At 37.6% G+C, this 26,385-nt stretch overlaps 1 protein-coding gene across 4 annotated transcripts; it reads right to left on the bottom strand.

Annotated features, from left to right (window-relative positions):
• Positions 1–2,284: 2,284 nt before the first annotated feature.
• Positions 2,285–17,874, bottom strand: LOC140782082 (uncharacterized). 4 transcript variants are annotated; one of them, XM_073128448.1, is made up of 9 exons: positions 17,492–17,863; positions 14,805–14,932; positions 9,206–9,247; positions 8,974–9,087; positions 7,167–7,235; positions 7,008–7,091; positions 3,142–3,300; positions 2,779–2,856; positions 2,285–2,674 (listed from the first exon to the last, which is right to left on the bottom strand). In XM_073128448.1, exons 1-9 carry the CDS (start codon positions 17,790–17,792, stop codon positions 2,513–2,515), a joined length of 1,137 nt encoding a protein of 378 aa, XP_072984549.1. In that variant the 5' UTR covers positions 17,793–17,863; the 3' UTR covers positions 2,285–2,512. The 4 variants fall into 4 exon arrangements, with proteins under 4 accessions (XP_072984549.1, XP_072984551.1, XP_072984550.1 ...); XM_073128450.1 differs by lacking the exon at positions 9,206–9,247 and having other exon boundaries at positions 8,974–9,081; positions 17,492–17,874; XM_073128449.1 differs by lacking the exon at positions 9,206–9,247.
• Between the last annotated feature and the right edge of the window lie 8,511 nt (positions 17,875–26,385).

Consider the following 26,385-nt stretch of genomic DNA (forward strand, 5'->3'; position numbering starts at 1 on the left):
TACCCTGTGCCTATCAAGTACCACTAGGTTCACATTATCCTACCCCGTATACCTCTAATTTAATACCCAAAGAGGTTTAATTATTTAATGATAGTTTACTCACCTTTCTAAGCTCAACAAACTACATACATGATTATTTGTAATCATAGATTGAGACTTTAAGTGTGGATCATACTATATACTATAAAAATATAACTTTTTTTACCTTTTACCATGGCTGGAGAGGTTTGTTAGTTACTATCGAGACATAGAGGCCATACCCTTTATAGTAGTGCATGCATGTTAGTGACATGTTATTGTGTAAGTAAGATACCAATATGGCAATCAATATTCATACACGGGTCATCATCATCATAAAATAATTATATATTGTTATTGTAAACATGCTACAACAACTATAGAATCAATTAGACAATTCATGAGTAATGACAAGTGTCATGCTATGTCAACCATATAAACTCTTCTAATAAATTATATTACACTATGCATTAGGCCCTTTCTTATATCAATTTATCACCACATATTATCATTAATTATTAGTAATGGGTTAGTCCACTTATATGAAGTCATTAGTTTCCCTAGTGATGAGGATGCTCCACTCTAAACGCACTTCTTTTCTACAACCACATGCCTACAGCGATTAGGGAAGAGGGAAGTATAAGGGGAAGGGAGTGACGTTGCTAGTTGTCTATCAATCACTAGCAACCCACGTACACTAATCCTGTGCACACATGCAACTACGGGAAAGGGAAAAGAGGGTGGCCCAATTAAATCGATGGGCTCTTGAAAGGAAAAACATCTCCCTAGCTGCTTTTCTGAAGCAACGAGGAGGTTTCTAGCAGTCGACAGGGGGAAGCTTGATCGGAGTCAAGGTGTTGTCATTGCTAGGACCTAGGAAAAGTAGTGGTGGTATTAGAACACCCTCGTGGCATGGGATTGCTACTATGAAGCCTACTTGGTTGGTTTCGAAAGGAAGACATCGACGATAGTGTCGACTAGGGGTTGATAAAAGAGGATAGAGAGGGGCTATAATGGGAGTCCTTGACAGGGCTTACTTTCCGGACCTCTAAGGTCACCAATGGAAACTCAACCATCGGCCAATTTTCCAAGGGAAGGATAGCAGCAGGGTGGTGCTGAAGACTTGCACTATGCAACCAAACCCAAATTACACAAAAGAAATGGAAAGTGGACTCACCAACAAATGTCTAGATGGGTTAATAGGAGAGAGAGAGAGAGAGAGCTTAGAAGAGGGGTATGGTGATAGAATAGCTGAACAAGAGGGAAAGGTGAGAGAGTAAAGAAAGAAATTGAGGTGTGGTAATTGTGTGATGCTCTGCTCTGCTCGTGGCTGGTAGTGGTCATGTTGACCAAAAATAAAATGTTGACCAAAAACTGGCTACATTGAATAGAAAAGGATACTCAACCACATTTCTTCCTCGTTCTCTCACAAGACCTCCTTCACTAATTGATTTCTCCAAAGAACCTTGACCAAGGCTATGACTCTAACCCTCCGAGACCTCACTCTATCAAGTATATACAATGGCTGCTCCTCATAACTTAGGTCCTTCTGAAGCACATGGAAAAGGTTATGTAAGTATTTCCTTTAGCACAGACACATGGAATGGATCCATGCAGAAGGATACTCTGCCAGCCAGATGTACTCAAGGATGCCATACAACCTACACAGCGAGAGCACAATTTGCCCTTCTTCTAAAAGTAGAAGACTCTTTCCCTGAGTTAGAACTCGAGAACTAGAGAACTTTTCATAATTATGTCAGCTCTAGGATGTTCGAAGGTGCTTCTGGATCAAAAGTGGTGGGAAAGTATAGAAGTGATGTTGACATAGTGGTAAATGTGGTGAGGGAAGTAGCAAGGGGATGATGCTGGTGGTATACATGATAGATTGTTAATAGTGGTGGTGGTGATATAAGTGATGGTGAATAAGATGGCAGTCATTGTGATGAGGTAGTGAAGATGATAGTAGGAGGAGAGAGAGAGAGAGAAAGGAAGGGTAAATTTATAAATTCAGTTTTCCGTCAATCCCACCGGTTTAAATTGTTCTAGCACTTCATTAGTTATTGTGAAATGAAATACCACTCAATTGAAAGATGCCCAAGTGTAGTGTTTTGTTCCTCACGATCCACCTATTAATGGTATCTTCATGCACAAAGAAATAAAATGCTTCTAAAATAATGCCAATCAAAAGCTAATAGGATTTATATTGTATGAATGTTTCTGAATACAAATTCCAGCAACATAGATTTAATTTAAGACATCATCAAAATTCTCACTTCTCTCTCTGAAAAAATAACCAGAGAGCATATAAATGCTTTTTTCACTGTTATGTAGCGGAGATACAGATACAACTCAAAAAATAGTAATAACTAATAAAAATTCTAATCACTTTAACCAATATTTACAAGACGCAGACACCTATATAAAGCAGACATTGACTTAAAAATTATAACCTGTTTAAGAAAGAGCTCAGAAAATCTAGACCAGCCTCGGTTATCTAAAAAAAATAAAAGTACAAAAGGAAAAGGCAAAAACAAAGACAAAAACAAAAATAAACTTGACAACTCTCTAGGACATGGATGATTTCTTTGGCTGGCCAAAACCAAGCCAAACAGGATATCCAAGCCATCCAAATTAAGAATATCAATATAGCATGTCCCTGAAGTTTAAAGAACAATATCAGTCAAATCACCATTTTGAATTGCCATAAACACATGGAAACAATAAAGCTCAAGTAAGAAAGACAGGTGAACAAATGCATACCGAGAAGCCAATCACTGTGTCTGCGAATGGTGCAGTATATTTGTTCAATCCCATCATATATTTCACAAACTCTTTAACCTACACAAGAAAGTAGTATTTATCCTGGTCAACTGAACATTTTCAACAAAAAGCCATGGTTGTGTTAATGAGTTGCGGAACAAAAATCCATGCAATTGTCAGCTATCTATACTGACTAGAGAGTGAACTAACAAAAAGTGAAAATATTTATCTGCACGTGAATAGCAGGAGATGGAAGAGACTTTAAAAAAAAAGCCATCTGCACTTATAGACATCCTTTGTTAACATGAATAATCAAAATACGTCGTCTACCAACCAATAAAGGAGAATGTGAAAGACTGGCACCTTATAGTGATATGTTTGAGCTCCTGACATGATTCTTTCACTCTGACTATAAGCTTGAGATATGAAAGACTGTGAGACTGAACCCCCCAAAAAGAAGGAATCAGGCAGAGCAACCTCTGTCATATGCTGGAGATTAATGCATTTAAGAAACTGTCGGACCTAGAAGAACATTATAGGGGTCAGAAAAACACAAGCATCATTCCACAAAATGGCACCAGTACAATAGAAATTAATCTCAATCAATACAACCACAATGTATATGACATGTCTGTTTCAACTGTTATATGAATGTCTATTTCTGCTATTGTCTTCAAACAATATATATAAATTGTGATAATAGTGCTCTTGGAAGACACTAGATGAATACTGTGCAATCAAATTTGATTGCACAATATAATGAATCCAATAACACTCCTACACAAGATAAGTCAATAATAAATCCAGGAGCTTAGGAAATGCCAGCCTCACCCAACCCATACCACTGACCTCAAACTACCATTCCTCTCTCTGGAATCACACAAAATACACTCAGGACCATCTTCACTCAAACTCATGCTGCCCCACTATCTCTACATCTATTTGTACGAACAGACTAAGAAGCACCCCTCTCACTGCCTTTTTCTATAGCCTGTACACCAGCTCAACTACTGAGTCTATATGTGACAAAGAGAAGCATAGAGCATCAAAATTGAAATTCACAAGGAAAAGGGTAAAAAAAAAAGGCGAGAGACAATTCAAAAATCATGTGTAAAGAGAAATATTGAAGACAACAAAAAGAGTGGAATAATGTGAGAATTGGTTCTAAAATAAGCCAATAGATGCTTCCTCAATAACTTCCAAAATGTTTGAAGGACTTAGTATCACTAGCTCCAAAACCAATCCTTACTTTCAACCATGGATGGCCGTGTCGGCAACGTACCGGCACGTGGCACGAGAGGTGCTGCATGACACCCCTCCTAATAGCTTCGCCTTGCTCGCCATCGACCTCGTCGTCGAGCTACCCATCACCGTCATCGATCGTCGCACTCCGTCGTCGTTGCCCGAGCTTGTATCGGGTGCCCTAGCCCGAGGAAGGAGGAAGAAATATCGAGAGAGAGAAAGGGAGAGAGAGGTTACCGGGCTAGGGCACAATTCAAGCATACAATCGACCGCCAAAAAACTTAAGTCTCTCTCTCTCTCTTTCTCTCTCTCTCCCTTCCTCCTCCCTCGGGCTAGGGCACCTGATGCGAGCCCCAACGATGACGACGGCGAAGGCAAAGGTGAGTATCCCTTACCTTTTTCTCTTCTCTTATGGCACATGTCATACCGTGCTATGCCGATCGGTGGTCGGTACATTCCATGCCTGTAGCACGACCATCGTTGTTTTCAACCTTTATTAATGAGTAATAAAACAAATATAAATGGGAAGTTTGCAAACAACACGCTGTTTTTAAGTAATTCTGCAATTCACACCCTATATTATCCCTATTTTCCATTCACCCCTTGTATTTCTATAAAAAAACTGCAAAAAATGTCTTGGGTTAGATTTAATTGGACAAGCTTTTAATATAATAAAATTTCCATCTTGATTCCAAATTTCGTTATTCTTATACACCCAAAATATCATTATACCTTTTGCCCTTTTCCGTCCAAGTTGTCGTATAACAATATACACAAACCATGGCCCCAAATGTTGGCATTGAAGCAAAAGCAAAGGCCGGAGAGGAGGTGATGCCCATGGCAACCATGCCACCTTTACCCATTGCTTCTTTCTCCTCACCACATTTGGTGGTCTATATTTGATTACGATGTTCATCTCGGCTTCCTCAACGAGCACCTCTATTGACAACAAACACACGTTGCAGCAGCGGAGCAACTAGGATATTTTCTTCAAGGCCATTGACACTAGGATAGTATACAAAGCCACTTTGGGTTTCTATTTGAATTCTGGTTTTGCCAAGAAGATGAATTTTCATGGACTTTGGATTAGATTAGGTGTTTGATCTTTAACTGTTATCTTCCCTATAAAGTGGGAAATTTGTGCTTGTACTTCAAGAGTGTCCATGTCCTCAATGCTTCTTTCTTCTTGGTATTTACTTTTTATTCTTGAAGTCCTGGGTTGAATGTCAATTTACTATGAGAATGGGAGAACCTCACAGTTCTTTCAACCGAGCTTGCCACATGCTACAGGTCAGGCTCGACAGAACTTTACTGTGCGCTGCAACCACGACCATCTTGATGGAAAGGCCGACCCACACCAAGTGGATCTGACAATAATAGCATTTTGAGCGAGGATCGAAAGAAGGGCAGTTTACTAAGTTTATAAGTCTAGTTAAATTAACCCATATCCAAGGTTTATGTCTGTTACAGAAACCAACAACAGGGTGTGTCTTGACTATTTTTAGGAAAATGCAGGGGTCAAATAGCAAATAAATAGGGCATTTAAGCATACAATCGACTGCCAAAAGAGGCCCTGTTGTTCACCACCATATAACCAATATATAAGCCTCAACTAATTGATTCCTTCAACCGATAGAACAAAATCCTATGTTGGAAACATAATTCTATGAAGAATACCATTCCGGGGACATTAACCAGCTCTCGCTCTCCACAGGTGAGTTTGGCAATAGATGGCAGAGGCAATGAAAGGACTTAGATCTATTATAACTTTATAAGTGGAATTTATATTGAATGCACTCTTCAGGAGTTATGAAGAGCCACACTTATGTTGATGAGCTCAAGAGAAAAGGGAGAAAATAGTAAAGAGGAAAAAGGCCTAGTCCCATGGTTCACCGTATCGGCCGATCCCGATACAGATCGACAGATCCGGATCGGGATCAGCTGAACCCAATCCCGATCCAGCCTCGATCCGAACTCCTCTCTTTCACTCTCTCTTCCTCTTTTTCTTTCTTTTACTCTTTCTTTCTTTTATTCTCTCCTTACATATAATCATTATTTCTCTTACAGAGATATCCGGTGAACTCTGACGAATTCCGACAAACTCCAGCGAACTCCAACAAACTCCGGTATTTTGTTTGACTTTCTTCCATATAATCATTATTTCTCTCAGTTTTTTTTATTTCTTCCACTCTTTCCCTTTTTCTTCTCTTTTCTTTTTCTTCTTTTTCTTCTTCTTCTTCACTGCATCATGGTTTTTTTTTTGTTTGACTTTCTTCCACTCACGCTCTTTTTAATCTCTTCTTTTCAATTTTTATTGCACCATAGTTTTTTCTTTTTTCTTTTCTTATTTTTGGTAAACTTGCTTCCAAATTTTTACAAGTTTTTCTGTATTTTTAAATAATATTTAGAATGTTATGTAATTACAAAGTCCGATCCGATCTAGGCGACCAATACGGCCGATCTGATCGACACGTATCGTTTTTTCGGAAGGCCGATCCTGTTCCCGATTTTTCGAACCTTGAGCCCTACCAATCAACATCTTAGGTACTGTTAGAAATCTGGTATCTCAGTCAAATAACCAATCTGGGTTAACACATTCCATCAGCACAAATCTATAAAAACCATGGTTTCAAGTTTGTGTCAAGAACTATCCAAAACAATGACCAGAACTCACTGTTCAAAGGCTCAACTAGAAAGATTGGTGGTCTCAACATTGATTTTGGACTACCCCAAGCTGAAACCAATCTATTGTGGCCAAAATGTTTTGTTTATTCCTAGGATCGAAAGAGAAACTGACGGACACCAAAATCAAAATTTTGATCCATGCTTGGAAAGAGAAACAGATTTGGTTCTGAATAAATCAGAACAATTTTCAGCGGTAATGCTAATGTAATAGCATTCTCAAAATATGCACCTTTGAACCATAAGTTTCAAACATTCCTACATTAATCCCTAATTGAGAAAAAACATGGTAAATATCAAAGTACCTTCGACATCATGTACTTGCTAGGCCATATGTGATATTTCCCATCTCTATGCATACTTCTCCTACGAACCTTTGATGCCATCATCTACAAGCAAGTTCAATGAGCATCTCTGCTTGTTTGTGTCACCAAAAAGTAAAATATTAGTGCATGGAAACATACCTTTGTTAATTGAAATGCTTGCTCAAATTGACGAACTTGAATCCATTGCTCCGCAACCACATTCTCAATCTGATCATTATAGACAAATAACTAATTCAAAGGATTCTTTCTGATTATAACTTCATGATACTTTCTGAGTCTGAAAACATAATACATTCAGAAGAATATGAAAAGTGTGAGTATGAGCCATTGCAAACAAAGTATTTGAGGAGAGGACTTTAGTTCATTACCAATTAATCCTTGGTCCATATCAATAGCTCTCAGGAAACAATTAAAGGAATTCTTAAAATATGACATAACCTGGACCCAGCCTAGAAATCCTTTAGGTTAGAAGGGTTTTAGACTTTTAGGTCAGGTAGTATTCAATTTTGACTTGATTGAAACACAAGTCGGAAACCTTTTAACTTAAGTTAAAAAGGGTAACGAGTAGGTTTCAGTTCAGGTCAAACCTGAATCTGACCCTTACACACAAAAATACTAGGCATGAATAGTTTCAGGTGACACATAATCACTGCTTCCTAGGCCGTAGTTAACCACAGAAGATTGCTAGGATCATCGTCAGCTTTCCAATCACCAATATGCATTTGATGTATTGATAGAAAGCTAGTCAGAAAACCTTTCAAGAGAAACAGGTGCACCAAGTTGACATCCTATGTTGCAAATTTTCCGACATATGATCATTGATCATAAGATCCCATGAATTCTTATAAATAAATCACACTCATTTATAAACACTCTTGCTTTCCACATCCTAGGCACATAATTCAATACAAACATGCTAACTATAGTGATAGACTGATTGATAGTCAACTTACATCCAGACTCTCCAAGGCCTTCTATGAAACTCATGGGATCAGAAGCCATTACACAATGTCTTGTCCTTAACTCTAAGAGAGTAGCAGAAAGGTCAAAGGGCAATGTCCTAGAATGATGCTTTCTCTGCTAAATAAGCCTAAATATCCAATTTAATACTAATGATTAATATCTCTAGCATTCTAAAGCTAAAGAAGAAAAATGAAAACCAAATAATATAGTACATAATTTCTAGACTCTAATAACAAAAGACATTTAATAACGATCGTCCCCAAAACAAGGACATTGTTTCATGCTTAATTTTTCATTTTGAATTTTCCGACACCAACAACCACCATATAACTGTGTAGTGCTTAATTAGTATGATTAATTTTGCACAACAGAAAAACAATTCATTTTTTTCACTAAAGCAATAATTCATGTTTATTTGTAAATTAGCATGTACCATGCAGAATTTAACTCTTAGTCTGTAGCATGTATGGCATATTCATACTGGACTTACGAAGTCTAACTATTTTAGTATTACTCCAATTAGTTAGTTGGCTCCTCAAAAGAAATTTGCTTTCTTTCCAGTCCTCAAGTTTGAGACTTCCTATAATCTCCATTTAGTAACTTTTATAGTTTTACAATTAGACTAAGCAAATAAGTGGCTGTGTTCATGGATGATTTTTCTTAATTTACTTTGAGAAACATTTTGAGGAGCAGACATATTTATGACTCATGAATCTAATCAATCAAGAAATTAACTTACAACCATTTTTCTGGTATAGGTCCCCAGATTTAGCATATATGATAGTTATCAATATTTCTTCTGCCTAGCTTTGCAATAAGAAACAATAAAATTCTGAAGTTTGACATAATCAAACTAATCGAACTTAATACCTGAGAGAAATAAATTTAATGCAAGTCATCTGTACAAACTTGTAGCGTAAGTGACATTGCTTAAAGCCACTGTAAGATGCTTATAGCAATCAATGTTGTGTAGAAAACTCACCTTCTTAACTTCTGAAGATAGAGCTTCCAATCTTTTCTCTGAATCATTTGCTAATGATTCTAGAATGTAAATATTGGAGTTCATCTTTCTTGACTCATCCTTTAAAAGCTGCACCTAGTTATTACCCATGTCAATGCCACATAAAGTTAGACAGGCACACACATATATAATTACATAAAACATGCAGAGGAAGAGAGAGAGAGTGAGATCTCCTCTGCCATAGCTCTAATACTTTCTTGAGAATAGCTGGGCCTCCTCTTCCATATGCCACAAGCTTAATATAACAAAAAAGAATCAATCAGAAACAAAATTAAGAATTTATCAAATTTCTCCTAGATGGGTATTCCAATACTGCTCACGCTATGCTATACGGAAGATCCATTGGATATTAGGACTATTTTTAGAAGAACATACACAAAATGTCCAGTTTCATTTGAAACTAAAAAAAAGAAGAGTTCCAACCATTAGTAGCAAAACAAAGCCAACAGAAGATCACATCTCTAACAGGCTGTTCCGATACCAAAAAACAAACACCCAAAATACATCAACAGAAAACCACAGCACTACCAAGTCTACCTACAATCATAGACCAACAACCATCACCAAAACTATACCACTATCCATCGCCACAACTTCAAGCTTACTATCAGCAAGCCAAAACAAGGACTTTACCACACCACTAAACCCATTTATACTTCATGGTGAAATAAAAGCAAAGTACAGCTTCCAGCAATATAACAGGTGATCAGCTTCAATCTTCATCCAGAATCACAGGATCTAGCTCATTTCCTGTGTGAATAAGCCTCCAGGCCTTGCTCTTAAACTACTCTCTGACTGCATTTGTCCAACACAAGAAAATAGCTTTAATACTAGCTAAAATCTCCTTCTAGGTCTTCTCTTGTTGCTGAAAAATTCTCCTATTCCTTTCCAAGCAGACATCCCAAATTACTGCAGCAGTACACATATTCCACCATGGCCTACCATTTTTACTAGCAGATCTGCTCTTCCAATCAAGTAAATCAATCACATGCTAAGGGAGGAAATAGTACTTAAAAACCTTCCTTCTTCCTCCCAGACTACCTCCTCTTAACCAAATTATCCTTAGTCAAAGTTTGGTTATCACAGGTCAACCAAACAACAGCTTTCACCCATAGTTTAAAGTTTTGTTTTTGGTTATGGTTTCATTATAAAACGAAACATCTTGGTCGGATTCGGTTCCAGTTTCATCGTATCAGTTTTGGACTTCTTTTGATAAATGGTCTTTTTTATCTTATTTTCACCATAGCTGGAGTGGGAGAATTGACACATGGCTGAATAGGAGGAATCACATAGGCCAACCAGGAATCAGCAACAGCCAACATGGAATTGGTAGTCACAGGATCACCAGGATCACCAAGCATAGGCACCTCATGAACATGAGTGTTGTCAACATCAGGAGCAAATGAAACGACATTAGTATTTTGCCCGGAACTGACGTGTGAAGTAGAGTTGACATTGCAAGGAAGTGTTTGTTCTTGGACTGAAAAGTTGGTGGTAGTCGGACAAACACTAATGATGATTCCATGTGGTCGTCAACTATATACCTTCAGCAATGGTGGCACAGGTGGAATAAATGACTGAGAGGTGTGCTCTGTCAAAGGGATAGTGAGTTGTAGTGGCTGAGGTCGCAAGGACTCAATAGTGGTCGACGTGGCAAAAACACCATAGTTACCTACAGACCACCAAACATTAGACAGAAAAAATAGACGGGTGACGTTAAAATACTCCCGAGCATGGGTAGGAAGAAGACGATGATGAAGAGGAAGGAGATGACTTAAAGAGGAAACGCGTTCTCGTCGAAGAAGACATGACAAGAAATATAAATGCAACCGGACTGAATATCAAGGGAACTAAAGCCAACATACCCAGTTGGATACCCCAAAAAACACAGTGTTGAATGGGGCTCCAACTTGTGATGAGTATAAGGTTGAAGATAGGGAAAACAAAGACACCCAAAGGCACGAAGAAAAGCATAATCAGGCCTTTTGTGATGTAAGACTTCCCATGGTTATGACCAACATAAAGACCGAGTAGAAAGACGATTCATAACATATAATACTGTATCAAAAGCAAAGTCCCAATAATGAGATGGAACACCAGATTTATGTAATAGAGCAAGTCCCGACTCCACAATATGACAATGTTTTTGTTCTGCAGCCCCGTTTTGTTGGGGCGTATGAGGACAGGAAATGTGATGACCAATACCATATATCAAGAGAATGGAAGTGTTTGGATAAAAATTCACGATCGCCATAAGATTGTAGAAACTTTGATTTTGACATTCAAAATGTTTCACCATGAGCAAAACTTTTTGAAAAATTCACATATTTCATAATGAAATTTGATAGGATAAATCCATGAGAATTTCAAATAATCATCCAAGAAATGAATATAATAACAATAACCATACTTTGACAAAATAGGCCTAGAACCCCAAATATCCATGTGCACTAATTCCAATTGGCTAGAAGCACACAATATGATTAATGAAAGGCAATTGGTGACATTTACTCATAAGTCATAACACACGAAGAACAAAAAATATCATTACTTTTAGAAAACAACAAAGACTCTTGACGAAGAAGACGACGAGTAGTATCCATAGTAGCATGACCAAGATGATGATGCCATGTAGAAAGAGATGGGGAGGATGCCGAGACAGCAAGGAGAGCTACTGGGGAAAAGCATGGACTAGAAGGTAGAAGACAATATAACTGATTTTGCAAAGGATCTTTGAGAAGTATTTTGCTCGCAGATTGATCCTTCACAAGACAAAAGGTGGGAGAAAACTAAAAAGTACAATTATTGTCTTGTGAAGATGTATGTGGGGCTGGGGCTGCACTGCACTATATAGTCAAGCTCTTCTTAGAAAGTGATTGAATGGCTCGATTGCAAAAAATCGGCATTGAGAAACAAAGAGAAGATTACAAGATATAGAAGGAACACGTCATTTATTATCAAGTCGAAAAAAATTATTATTGAAAATAAAAGAAGATGAGCCAATATGGGAAATCATTAAACATGAACCATCACCGATTTTGACCTAATCCGATCCTACATAGCCTGACTGAATAGAGAGATTGGCAAGGTCAGATGTAACATGTTGAGTTGCGCTGTAGTCCGGATGCCACACGGAATCACCAACAAGTGTGTTGGGACTAGGAAGAAGAGCGACATAAGCTTGCAGAATGGGATCTCGTTGTAGAAGCACGATATTGATAGTTCAGATTAAAGTGATTGTGGCATGCCAAGGCTGAGTGGCCCTGACAAGAGCAGACTTAGCATTTGAGGCCACATTGTCCTTTGCCATGACCCTTTCCTCCATGATAAGTTGGTCGAGATGATGTTGAATCCGAGACGATAGACTTGTAAGGCTTCGAGGTGTGTTGCACTATGTTGGCCGTAGAAGTGGCCAGTAAACATGAGAAGAATTTCATGAAGAGATTCAAGAGTATGAACATCTCCGATGGCATTGAGAGCCATTCTCAACTACGAGTGGTCAAGACCTAGCCCAAGTAGAAAACGAGATGTAATACAACCGATGGAAGCAAGACCATCCACAATCATCTTGGCTTTGTTGAGATACTCTACCATTGTCAGAGAGCTCTTCTGTAAGTGATGTAGTTGGGTGTGAAGTTGCATAACACATGCTTGATTCTGTTGAGTAATGGCGTGCAAGGGTTTGCCAGCCTCGTGTGATGAATCTACGACAATCAATTGTGGAACAATAGCATCATCAACATAACTCAAGATCCAACAAAATGCAAGTTGATCATGGATGAGCCATGATTCATAGGCAGGAGTGGAGGAGAAGGTAGACTCAACACCGTCCTTGGTAGAGGACAAGAACATAGGTGTTGAAAAAGAAGCACAACCTTTGACAATGTCAAGTAGCTTCTAGGCGCGGAGAAATAGTTTGAACCGAGTCTTCTAGATGAGATAATTGGTGGAGTCTAAGCGATTAACAATAGAAGGGAGGTGAGAGACGTTGTGAGGTCTTATCGGTGTCGTTAGACAACGATGTCTAATAACATGAAGAAACAAATGGAATAATTTTCTCCTCTCTATTAGAGTTGAAGTGAGAGCCAGGCAATCACATGTATATATTAACACAATGCAATTACAATGAGTTGCAGTGAATTCCTTAAATCATGGGATTAGATAGCAAATATAGAATGATTGGATATAATTTGTTAGGAGCCATTTACATAGAATTCTTAATAGAATCATTCTGGCTATCAACTAGTATTACGCCATAATGGTTTAACCATTGTGAAAAATGTACTATCACAAGGGCAAAGGTCATTTAATTATTTTAGGCACCACCTCTGTATAATCCAGTTCCAGCAAAGAATTAGCACCACTAAGTAGAATAAGAGTAATAAAATTACCTATCAATATAGATACCAAAGAAATGCAGATTTTATGAAATACAGTCAATCAATTAAATCTTCCCAATATGATAAAATAGAGAAATGTCATTCTATGATGATGCTAACATGGTTCCAAGTTTCGACCAATCCCGAGTGGGATTGGCCAAAATGGATCGAGATCGGCAAGAGCAGATCGACCGATACCCGATCCCGTTTTGGGTCAGAATCAGCCATATCGGCCAAAACCGACCGAAATCGAGAGAGAAAGGGAGAAAGAGAGGGAGAGTAAGAAAAAAAAGAGAGGAGAGTGGGAGATATAAAGAGAGCTTGTCGGAGGGAGTGAGAGAAAAAAACAAAGAAAATACCTCATCGAAAATTGTCGAAGAAGAATCGCCGAAGAAGAATCAAAGAGGGAGAGACCGAGAGAGAAGGAAGTCGGTGAGGAAAAAGAAGAGTTAGTGGGAGAGAGATAGAGAGGAGAGAGAATCGAAGAGGGAGAGAGAATCGAAGAGAGAGAGATCGAGAAGGGAGAGAGAATTGGAGAGGGAGAGATCGAGAGGAGTCGACGAGAGGAAGAGAGAGTTAATGAGAGAGAGGAGTCGGTGAGGGAGAGGGAGTGGTAGTGGGAGAGTTAATAAGAAAGAGAGTAAGTGAGCCATAGGAAGAGTTAGTGGGAGAACAAATTAATAAGAGAGAGAGTTAGTGAGGGAGAGTATGAATTTTTTTTTTTATTTATATGAAAGGGAAAGAGAGTGTGAGTGGTAAAAAGAGAGATAAAATTAAGAAAACAATATTTATTTGTTGATTTTTAAATTTATATATGAATAATTTATATTTATATCCTATTATTATTGTTTTTTTAAAATTATAGAATTTTTCTATATTTTAAATTTTAATTTAACATACAAACTGATGCAGACAACCGATACCATCGATACATATCATTTTTTTGGACGGCTAATCCCGATCCTGATTCCGATACTTAAAACCTTGGATGCTAGTGAACCAAATCTAAGCTCAAAAGTCTATTTCAAGTAATCAAATCAAGGATTGCCATGTTGGTGGCAATAAGGATTGCTGGCCATCTATCATGGAGAGACTTAACACGGTGTCCTAGGCCATTAATAAGGACCAAAGCAACACAAACTCAGTCTAGGATGGTGAAGTGGAGGGGGCCAATGAAAACAAATGAGATCCGCTGGATGCTGATGCCCCAGAAAGATGTATTAAGATCATCACCAACAGTCTTCACACTGAAACAACTTAAATGTGATATTAGTCATCTGCAGCAGCACTTCTGTAAGAATATTCATTGGTTCCCACGTAATTTCAGAATTGGACTTGAGAAAAATCTAAATGTACAAAAGAAAGCAAAACATGTGACTTTAGGAACTTCCCATGAGATCAGAATTATAATACCTTAACTTTGTCTTGCTCATATATTAACGCTTGGATATCATGCTCCATTGCCTCAATAAGTTTATTGTCTTCTTCCAACTGAGCTTCTCTCGAATTTAAGGTTCTTGTACTTTCCTCCAAAATATGTTCTACATGCATTGTACAAAAGTCATTTATTGAAAGAAGGATGAAAACAAAATATTTAATTAACCAAACATATTGATTTGATTCATACAACATATAATAGTTTATATACAGTAACATCTTCATGCCAACAAAAACTTTTCAAAAAAATTTCAGAACTTCTCTTGCCAACTATAGGAGGCAGTTATTTGATGTTAAGCATTACCACCAAGAATATCTTGCAAACAAGCTCTAGGATTTAAAAATTGGAAAAATATTGTTTTGAGTAATTACTTATACAAATATATACATACTATAATACCATTGAGACTGAAAGACTTGCTGACACTTACGCTTGACACTTGCATCAAAGAAGCCTATGCTTCAAGTCATGGAGACAATATCTTTAATAGTAAGGGTAAGGTCATGTAATGTTTGATTTCCATACCCCATCCTTAGCCCTTTACATTGTGATGCCCTTTAGTCCCTTAAAGATATGATATGCTTTGTTAGCCCGTTAGCTAATAGATTGAGTTTTTGGTCAACTAGTTATTTAACATGGTATCGGAGTCTGATATTCTAAAGGTATGGAGTTAAATCTTGTCTAGCCCTAGTTAATCCTAATCTTCTATTATTTATTCTTATACGATGTAGAGGCCGCACAATCTATTATCTTTCCTTAATCCATGTACAATGTATAGATGCTACACATGAAGGGAATGTTAAAGATATGATATGTATTAGTGGTATGTTATCTAATAACTTAAGCTTTTAGGTCAACTAATGATTTAACAAAATATAAAAAACTAAACAAATCTTTAATTTATTAAAAATTATGAACTTATGATAATAAAGAAAATATAAGTGATAGTTACATAATAGTCTATGGTTTATATAGGTACTATATTCTAGATCAAGGAAATGGAGTTTCCCAAAGTGTATGGGACACTAGCTTAGGCATCTAGGTTATTGGTTGTGAACAATATTGAACTAATTACATAATACATCTCATTCTGCACAAGGTACAAGATATAGGAAAATCATGGTAATAAATAAAAGAAGAAAAAATATATATGAAAAGTACACTTGTTATGAAGAAACATTAGGTGAAGGCCTAAATTATAAATATCAATGCTAATTATCCGAAAAAGTAAAGCTAGTCAAAATCCTCCTTTGTGGAAACATTTTGAAACACCTTGTAGTTACAAACTTGAAACTATTATGCCATAATTCACTTAATATTGTATTTATTGTAGGCTTTTCTTTTGTATCACACCACAACCAACTTCTCCCTAGCCTTCCACAGCATAACCTACCCATACAACCTGAATTCCAAGTATTCTTGTTAGTTCTTGAGAAGCTAAAAGTAGTTACAGCCTTACAGGGCATCACTTACACATCATATCAATTGGCTGCAATTTCATCTTACACTTCTCTTTCTCTTAGCTTTATGATGGATCCCTAAGTTTTAATGAATGTTTTTGGACAATATAATTGGACCATTCTCTGCACCATGGCTGTGAGCTTTCCAGATTCTACCAACATATACACCATTAATAGTTGACTAACAAGAAAATATATTTAGTTCTACAGAGGGCATTCTTATTGGCAAGAATCCCAGTTGGTTAACACCTTATGGTTCCTTAAATGTGCTCGTAGAAAGAATTTATCCATCATCATACATGGTCTTTCTTGCTCAGCCCTTATGTGTGAACTAGATCTAGAATTCGTGTCAATGAGTTTTAGGATAAAATAAGAAGTTTACACTTCACTAGTACATCTGGAAATTTTTAGATAAGGCCGTAGGGACAATTGAAGTTCACTATTGGGAATCTATGCACATTAAGGACCATAAAGACGGTAATTTAAAGTCAATGTTCTGTTTGAATAATGCTCTTCCATTAATGATTTAGTTCATAAGAAGTACAATATCCAAGTTCTAGACAAGTAGTTGGGCAGAATATTAGAGGTTTGATAAATATCAAAAGTAAGTTGTACTCATTTTATAAAAACCCACATGGTTTCAAAATGCAGAAGTATGGTTGTAAGAGAATATTTCATAAATTCATCTAGGCCGATGTCTCCAACTTGAAACTAAATAGCAAGTTAGTGAAGTAATGGTCCATGGAAATAAACAATTCTATACCTAATATCCATCGTGTTTCCGTAGTTAGTAATCCAATATGTCAGAGGATTTTTGAAGGGGTTGTATCTAGGTTGCATGGGCTTAAACTCTCACACTAAATGGTAGATGCATTGTATTCCCACATGCTGTCTGTTTTGATGTACTGCATCAAAACATTACCATCCAAAGACTAAATTTCCTTCTAATTGCATTACATGGTTTTCTAAAAAAGAAAAGGTTTAAACTTTCTGCGTATGTCCACTTTCCAATTAAGATAACAGATGAAACTTTTGCCCCTTTTGCAGAGCCGGTTGTTCCTAACAACGATACCAACTAGAGAGTTTGGCAAGAATCATTGATAGAATTGTACAATTCCATATTAGCAACCATGCAGTTCTTTGTAACTGGAAGAACCCATTTTGCTATGCATTCGAACTAGAAAAGTGACAAATCTAATTACCTAGTCGAGTAATCTTGAGCTTGAGCTCCTCTACCTCCGATTTCATGATGCGATTTGACTCCTCTACTTGCGATATCGCAGCATCTTTTAACGACGAGGTCTCGAGATCGGAGAGAGCATAGATGGCGGAAAGCAAGGCGGCGACGGAAACGAGGACGACGACTGATCGAACAGTTCCAGATCTTCGGCGATCGGGGCTCCCAATGAGGTCGATGCCGATGGATAGGAGGCGGAGAGGGAGGAGGACGGCAACGAGGAGGAGCAGAGCTCCTTCCAAGGTGGAAGAAGGGGAAAAAGCCATGGGAGTCCACCTTCGAGGTGGCAGGTTTTATTTACTCTCCTCTTTTTTACTTTAATTTGCTCTCCTTTTATAATTAGAAGTTGGGTTATTTGCAATAAAAATCCAATTAGTAGACCCTTTTTCGGTTTTCTTTGATGATAAGATATTTTTTATTTATTTATCTGATGTCCAAATATTATTAAACCAATTGGATGTAATCTATGAAATTATAATCTAAAAGTTTTATATTTAGAGTTTCTTTATATTTGAAATCTATTTACTGTGGAACAAATAATTCTTAGTTTAAGTATAATTTTTTTACTATAATTTATAATTTTTTTAAATAGATATTATAATTTATTTACAACATAGATTAAGATCTCTTTTTGAAATATAATTGAGGAGTTTTTGTTTATTTAACTTATTATAATTATTTTATCATTATCTCTAATTAATTTTTTACTATATTAATTGAATAATTATAGAGACTTGTATAAAAAAAAGTAATTAATAGATAAAAAAAAGAAAAAGAACTGAGTGGCAGCATAACAAGAAAAAGAAAATAAAAAAAGTACGGGTCACATAGTTTTCATATTTAGACTACAAAATTTTAATTACTAGGAGTTTCAAAACAATATTTATAAGATATCGTCTAACGATAAAATATTATAAAATTAATTAGATAAAATTGGTGGCATCATAATCTAGAGCTTGTGTATTCAGAGTTTCTTCAAAGGAATCTATCTACGCAAAATGAATATTTCTTAGTGTAAATATGAAATTTTCGTTTAAGTACGAAACTTTTTTTGTATTTCGTAATTTATTTTTAAGTAGATACTATAATTTATTAGTTACTTGTATCTAAAAACAACTTGATTTTCAATTCGAAGAGCTAGGGTCATTTTTTGTTTCTCTTGCACTTGAGGCTTTTTTTTTTTTTATTTGTCATTTCTGTTATTTAGTGCGTCACTAAATATTAATGGGACACTATAAGAGAGAGAAATGACTCATACTCATTTTCTTAGTCTTCTTTATCTTCTACTTTATATGCTATTGCTAATTCATTTTTCTTCTTCTTCTTTATCATATCATTTTCTTCTTCCATTGCTCTTTTTTAAATCTCTTAATTCTTTCTACTTTTATACAAATTTTTAATCGCTCTTTACTTAACAAAATAAGAAATTAATATGAGATAATTATGATATAATTATAATTAGTTAAATAACTAAAAACATAACTTGGCATGATTATTATTTATTTCTATGTCAATTCCAATGGTTAAATATATAAGAGATTATTTTTTTTTAAACTATGTAGAATTAGAATTTCATAATTTAAATATAAAATTCATACTTTAAATACAAATTTCGTACTTAAATAATAAAATTTCAGTTCAGCACAGTTTCAAAAAAATATTTAAAAGATAATTATCTAATATCCAAAAATTATGAAATTAATTAAATAAAATTTATAACATCATGATTTAGAACTTTTGTATTCAAAGTTTCTTTAAATTTGAAATCTTTTTGCAGCTGAACAAATAATTCATAGTTTAAATATAAAATTCTTACAATAATTCACAGTTTTTAAGTAGATATTATAATTTATTTGCAATATAGATTAAGTTCTCTCTTTGAAATATTGATTAAAGAGTTTTTACTTATTTAAACTATCTCTAATTAGTCTCTTATTGTATTAATTAAATAGTGATTAGAGAGAAGTATAAAAAATATATCTTTAATTAATTACTTTTGTAAATATAATAACAACTTTCGTTATTTTTTTACATTGTAGAATTTAAATAAATAAAAACAAATTAGACATAGTTTAAATAAATAAAAACTCCTTAATCAATGTTTCAATAATATAACTTAATCTAATATTACAATTAAATTACAATATATACTTAAAAGACTATGAATTATTGTTAGAATTTCATATTTAAACTATGAATTTTTTATTCTGCTGTAAATATATTTTGAATCTAAAAATACTCCGAATATAAAAATTATAGATCATAATGTCATTGATTTTTTCCAATTAGTTTCATAACTTTTGACTTTAGAGGATTATCTTGTGAATATTTTTTTAAAACTGTGCAAACTAAAATTTTATAGTTTAAGTACGAAATTTATACTTAAAATATGAAATTCATACTTAAACTACAAATTTCTAATTATGCGTAATTTAAGTAAAATATTCAGAAGATATGCACCTGACATCCAAAAAAATATGAATTGAAACTTTTGCATTTAGAATTTCTTCATATTTGACATTTATCTACAGTGAAACGAAGAATTTGAGAAGAAATTCGTAGTTTAAGTATAAAATTCTGACAATAATTCATATTTTTTAAGTATATATATTGTGATTTACTTGTAATATTAGATTAAGTTATATTTTTTGAAACATTGATTAAGGAGTTTTTATTTATTTAAACTATCTCTAATTTATTAATATGTAAATTGTAATGGTGAAGTATATAAATTCTACAATGTAAAAAAATAATAAAATTGTTAAAATTAATGAAAGTTGTTATTGTACTTAAAAAACTGTGAATTATTGTCAGAATTTCATACTTAAACTACGAATTTCGTACTTAAACTAATTGATAAATTTTTTTATAATTTACTTGCAAGAATATTATGTTGATATATTGATTAAAGAGTTTTTATTTATTTAAACTATCTCTAATTTATTTATACGTAAATTGTAATGGTAAAGTATCACACTCTTGCACCCTCCTCAACGACCTCCTCATGAACCTCCTTTGAACGCTCTCTATCATCAACAACCTCATCATCCTCCTCGAGACTGTCGATGAGCATCACACTCCCGATCGGTTTGGAATACCGATGACCGGGGGTGAAACGTTCATCGCATCGAAAGCAAATGCCCTTCGCTCTTTGCTCCTCCACCTGGGTAGGCGTGAGAGTTCGAACAGGGGGTCTAGTGACTCCTCTAACATCGGAGGAATGTCTCAAAGGTGGTCGTGGTCTAGTACTCGTAGCCGTTGTTTTTTAACCCGTAGAACTTCTAGCTGGCGTTCTAGGCGCAAACCGCCCATTTCGGTTACTCTAACTTGTTTTTGCTGCCATCTTAAGAGCCTTATGTTTTTGCTCCATCCTCACGGCCTTCTCAAAGGCCTCTTCAAGAGTGGTAGGACAAAGAGCACTAACATCCGCCTGTATCTTATTTCGTAGCCCTGAAATGAATGTGCTCATCAATATCGATTCGATTCGGGCCAAGGTGGCTCACAACAACTACTTACTCTTTCAAATTCAGCTTGGTACTCCAATACGGTCATCCTTTGAACCATCTTGCTTAATGTGGCAGCAAAATCTTCATCCTCCTACAAAAGTTAGCCCAATCAGTAAATCCTCCACCATAAATAACTGATCTATATTAATGCAATGTCGTTCCTTGGAGATGAAAACTTGCCATCTGAACATTTGCGTCCTCCACTATCCCTTGACAATCAAAGTATTATTCAACTTGAAACACCCAATCGGTTAGATCACCGCCTTGGAATTTTGAAAAGTTTAAATGTGCGGTTCTCCCCTAAATAGCATTGTTGGGTTCGCAAAAGATTATTGGTTCAGGTCTGAACCTATGGGGTATCGGTTCGGTGTGGTCCCACTGCTAGTCCTTCTTGAGGCACCGATCTTCGTCGAGGAGATGATGAAGCCGGTCGGTTCATGACATATTCCTTTAAAGCATTATGATTATTCTGCATTGCATCAACTCTATGCAGCAATGTTTGGAACATGCCCCTAAGTTTATTTGCTAAGCCCATATTCACACCCATGATCGTTGGTTGACTCGATTCTATCGTGGTCACTCTAAGAGAATCGACCTCACGGTTAGGATTATCGTGGGTTGAGTCTTCCCTTGTTGGTGTGCTCCTCATTGATCTCCTTGTCGATGTCATCTTCCTTGTTTCAACCATTAATGGAGGTCTAAGGTTAGCCTGGCTTTGATACCAATGATAGGGCTACAGAACGATTCCTTCAAAATCTGAATTTATTGTAGGAAACAGTAAGGCGCAAACGAGGGAAAATATTCACCAAATATTCTCTCGTGGTCAAAAAATTACGAAATCATATGGAATCAATCTGTAACTCCTTGACCCTTCGTAGATTCAAAATACAACTAGGATGAAAACACGATATATTGCGGATGATGGTGGTGGTGATGGGTGGAGTGAATGTTAGGTATTGGATGGTAATGGAGATGAAGGTGGATGGTTGATGTTGTTTAAGTGATAAAGACGAAGGGGAAGAAGTGGTCGAGATTCTAAGGAAAAGGGAGGACTCGACAGACGAGGGAGATTAGAAGTTAGGAGAGACCTTGCCAATAGTAGAGGTGGTAGGTTGGTAAAGAATGAGAGAGATTAGGGTAGAGAGAATGGAGAGAAGATAGGAGGCAAGAAATTAATAATCCAATAGTATAATGATTTTGGCTGCCATCCACACCTTTATAGAGGCTAGCTAACAAGCCAAAATACAATTATTAACCCTAATTCTTGAAGATTCCCGCCGATCGCGTTTGAACACGCCCGATCGCATTCGAACGCACGAAAGGCGTTCTTTGCATGTGCAAACACGATGTAGGCTTTCGAACGCACATTTTGCGTTTTTATACTTCTATTATGAAAACATAGATTGCCAGGAAAAACTTTCTTAATCTTAGTTGTGCTTCTTCGTATGATTATTTTTGAAAAAAATCTAGACACACGTATGTATCTAAACCCTAGCCAACGATATCACCACTTTACTTAAATAAATGCAGAATAAATATTAAAAAAACAAAAGAAAATATGAACACCAAGATTTTTACATGGAAAAACTGTTACGATCCGACCACATGGGTTAAGTCGAGTCAAATTAGTTACTTAGCTTTATCTTTTTGTTTTGAATTTTAAATAAATTAAATAATTCGTATGTGGATTCGATCCGCTAGGGATTTTACTCCTATAAATAGGGGTGGACATGAGTTGATAATTATCATTAAGAGAAATTTGAGTTTAGCCGGTTATTATTTTCGTCTTGATCTTTTTACCTTAGCCGTTAGATTGTCTTTATCTTCATAGGAGTAGATCATAATCGTAAATCCTTTTTAAGCATCCAAACCCTAGCCACCTTCTACCTCTAGTAGCCACCCTACTATACGGCTGTCCACCACCCTCCGACGACCGCCACAATGTTAGAAATTACCGTTCTGTCCTCCCTGACCTATCTCCGCTATTTAATTTTTATCTTTTCATCCCGACCTCCGATTTAGGTAAAACCAGAGCCATTAGAACCCTAACTCATGATGCTACCTTCATCTAACATCCCATGGACAGATTATTCTAGATCTGGTCCATAACATTGGTATCAGAGTCGATGTTCCTTGAAAGATGGTTAACACGCGTTCTAAGGCCAATGAGGAGGGATCGACCATGGAGGACCACAATCTCATCTCTGTTCTTGTGGGAGTTGATCTGGCACACCCCCCCTCCAACCCCAACAGCTGTCGATAACGAGCCACCGGTGTGGGCAAAAGCTTTTTCTAAAGCATTTTTGGTCGAGTCGAAGGAGAATGCGAAGGAGATCCAAATCGCCCTCAAGGACTCCATCCAAGCTTTGACAGAGGCCTTACTAGCCGCCCTCCACCGACCTATGCTGACAGTGCCGACGGCCACTACAAAAATAGCCCAACCATGACCACCAACTTCAAATCGTGAAGGAGGTGGAGAGGAGACCCAACCGCTGGCGAGAACCCTTCCTCTGGTCGTGGAGGAATGCCTTTTGTCCCTGCAAGCCGAGCCCGTCGCCGCATCGACGCTGAAGCAGCCGCCAGAGACGGCCCTCAAGCTGTCTTCCCCAACGGTGGTGGGAGGCTAGACCCGGCGGTCATCCAATCGCTCCCGACCCCCACCGCTATGTCCGGTCCCTCCTATGGGACCCCTAGACTCGAGCCCCGACCACCGTTCGCGTCAGCACTGGCCAAGAGACTTCCAGTAATGGCGGTTCACGCTGCAGCAAACTCACAGCTGATTATCGTGGGTCTGACACTCCCACGCCCACCGGTGACCACAACCGGCTTCCTTGGGCCGATTGCCGGCCAATGGTGGCTGCCGTAGCCGTAGGCAACCTTTGGGTCGTCGAACCCGACAGCCATAGCCGCAGGAAGCTACGGTTATGTTGGGGTGGCTCCGCCACGATCTCATCTCCCTTCCGCAGCCGTTGGCGTCCAATGTACCGGCTGATGACGCACTAGGGCTGCCGTTGTACTAGCTCGAGCTTGAGCTCGAGTTTAGCCCTCTACCGCTGCTCAGCACCGTTCCACCGCTGCGAGGACCAACTAGGGGTGATTGCCAACGACCCCCAATCGAACCCAACTACCATTGCTCCCTATGCACCCTATGGTAGTGCCCCTAGGCCGAATTCCAAATTTAGCCTTAAGGTTAGGTTATTGGAATGAAGGAGATAAAGTGCACAATTTTTTAGGCAGGCCAAATTTTTGCAAATTGGTTTGACCACCTCGTGCGAATCAGTTTGGAACCTATGAACAAGACCCCGCATGTGAGTACGAGCCCAAGGGTGAATGGTGGAATGAACCGGTGGGCCCGCGTCGTCAGACTGAGCTGAACTCGCGTGCAGCCCGAGGGCGATATGAGCCAAACTCGTGGGCCTATTACCCACGAGACCAGCCTCGACCCTGAGGTCACTTCGTCCGTGATGACAGACCATATTTTGGGATCTAAGCTCGGATCGTCATGCTTAATTTTCCAAAAAATTTTGGAGGAGACTCGCTAGATTGGACCTATCTAGCGGAGCAGTTTTTCACGTACCATGGCACGCCCGACCACCAGAAGGCCTAGCTAGCCTCATTCCACTTAGAGGGCATGGCGATTAGGTGGTACCAGTCGGCTGAGCAAACTCGACCATTTAAGTCTTGGCAGGACTTTGCGGATACGATTTGTGCTCAGTTCGGTCCGACCCAGTACGAGGACTTTCAGGCCATGTTGACTAAGCTGACTCAGTCAACAGTTCGAGCTTATTAGGAGGAGTTCGAGCAGATATGCAACCGAGTCACTAACTAGTCTGACTCGACCCTCAAGAGTACTTTCATTAGCGGGCTTAGGCCTGACATTCAGGCTAAGGTCAAGGCTTTGAGGCCTACTACTTCTGACGAGGCCTTCTCCTTAGCTGTTCTGATAGAGTCCAAGTTGGATTAGCTGAACCAGATCTACAAGGAGGAGAGAAGAAAGACGGCCCAAGCCCACGGCCCATTAGAGACGGCATTTGCCCCGACTCAGCCTACACCAATGGCTCAGCCTAACCGACAGATGATCATGCGCCACTTTGTACCCAACGACTTGGAAGAGCGCCGAAGAAAAGGCTTGTGTTTTTACTGTGATGATCGATTTACCCCCGGTCATAAATGCAAGCGCGAACCATCCCATGTCATGTTCCTAGGTGGATTCGAAGAAGACGAACACAAATCCACTAATTGGCATGACAAGTTATATGAGTACAAGGGTGTGAGAGACTAGTCACCTTGAGGACAAAGTGTCGGAAGCGTGGTGGATTGTTACCATCTGATCACATGGGTTAAGTTGAGTCAAGTCGAGTCGAGTCAAATTAGTTACTTAGCTTTATCTTTCTGTTTTGAATTTCAAATAAATCAGATAATCCGCATGTGGATCCAATCCGCTAGGGATTTTACTCCTATAAATAGTGGTGGACACGAGTTGATAATTATCATTGAAAGAAATATGAGTTTAGACAGTTATTATTTTTGTCCTTATCTTTTTACCTTAGTCGTTATATTATTTTTATCTTTATAGGAGTAGATCATAACCGTAGATCCTTTTTAAGCATCCAAACCCTAGTCACCTCCTACCTCCAGCAGCCACCTACTACACGGCTGTTCACCACCACTCTTGGCCATCCACCACCCTCTGACGACCGTCATAATGTCAGAAATTACCGTTCTGCCCTCCCTGACCTATCTCCACTATTTTATTTTTATCTTTCATCTCGACCTCCGATTTAGGTGAAACTAGAGCCATTAGAATCCTAAATCACGAGGCTACCATCATTAAAATTTTCATAATCATCCTATGGATGGATCATTCCAGATTTGATCTATAACGAAACCCAAATGGAAAAAATCACAAATTCAAACCCGGATAAAAACCAATCACTAAAATAGTAGCAGTTACAAGACTGACTCACAAAACAACCGCTTCCCGTGATTAATCTCCAACCTCAGTAGCCCTCGAGATTGATCTTTCGTCTAAATGACCCTTAAGACGAAAACTTAATGCGATGTAGAAGAGACAGACCTTATTGGTAGAAGAAACGATGTAGCCTTAAGAACTCTCTTTCAATTGCGTTCACCAACCACACTAGAGTTAGGGCATCACAATGCTTATATATATTACCAAGATAGAGCCAAATCCTAGTCATGTCAGAACTCATGTAAGTTTAGAATTTGCATATTACATAGGTGCATTCGAACGTGGCCTAAGTGCATTCGAACAAGCTGACTTGTTCTCAAGTGCGTTTGAACGGGCCCAAGTGCGTTTGAATACGATGACTTGATTTTTATTGGTTAAGTT

Source organism: Typha latifolia, chromosome 2, assembly GCF_019914945.1.
Source record: "Typha latifolia isolate L0001 chromosome 2, TyphaL0001v2, whole genome shotgun sequence".
NCBI classification, from domain to species: domain Eukaryota; kingdom Viridiplantae; phylum Streptophyta; class Magnoliopsida; order Poales; family Typhaceae; genus Typha; species Typha latifolia.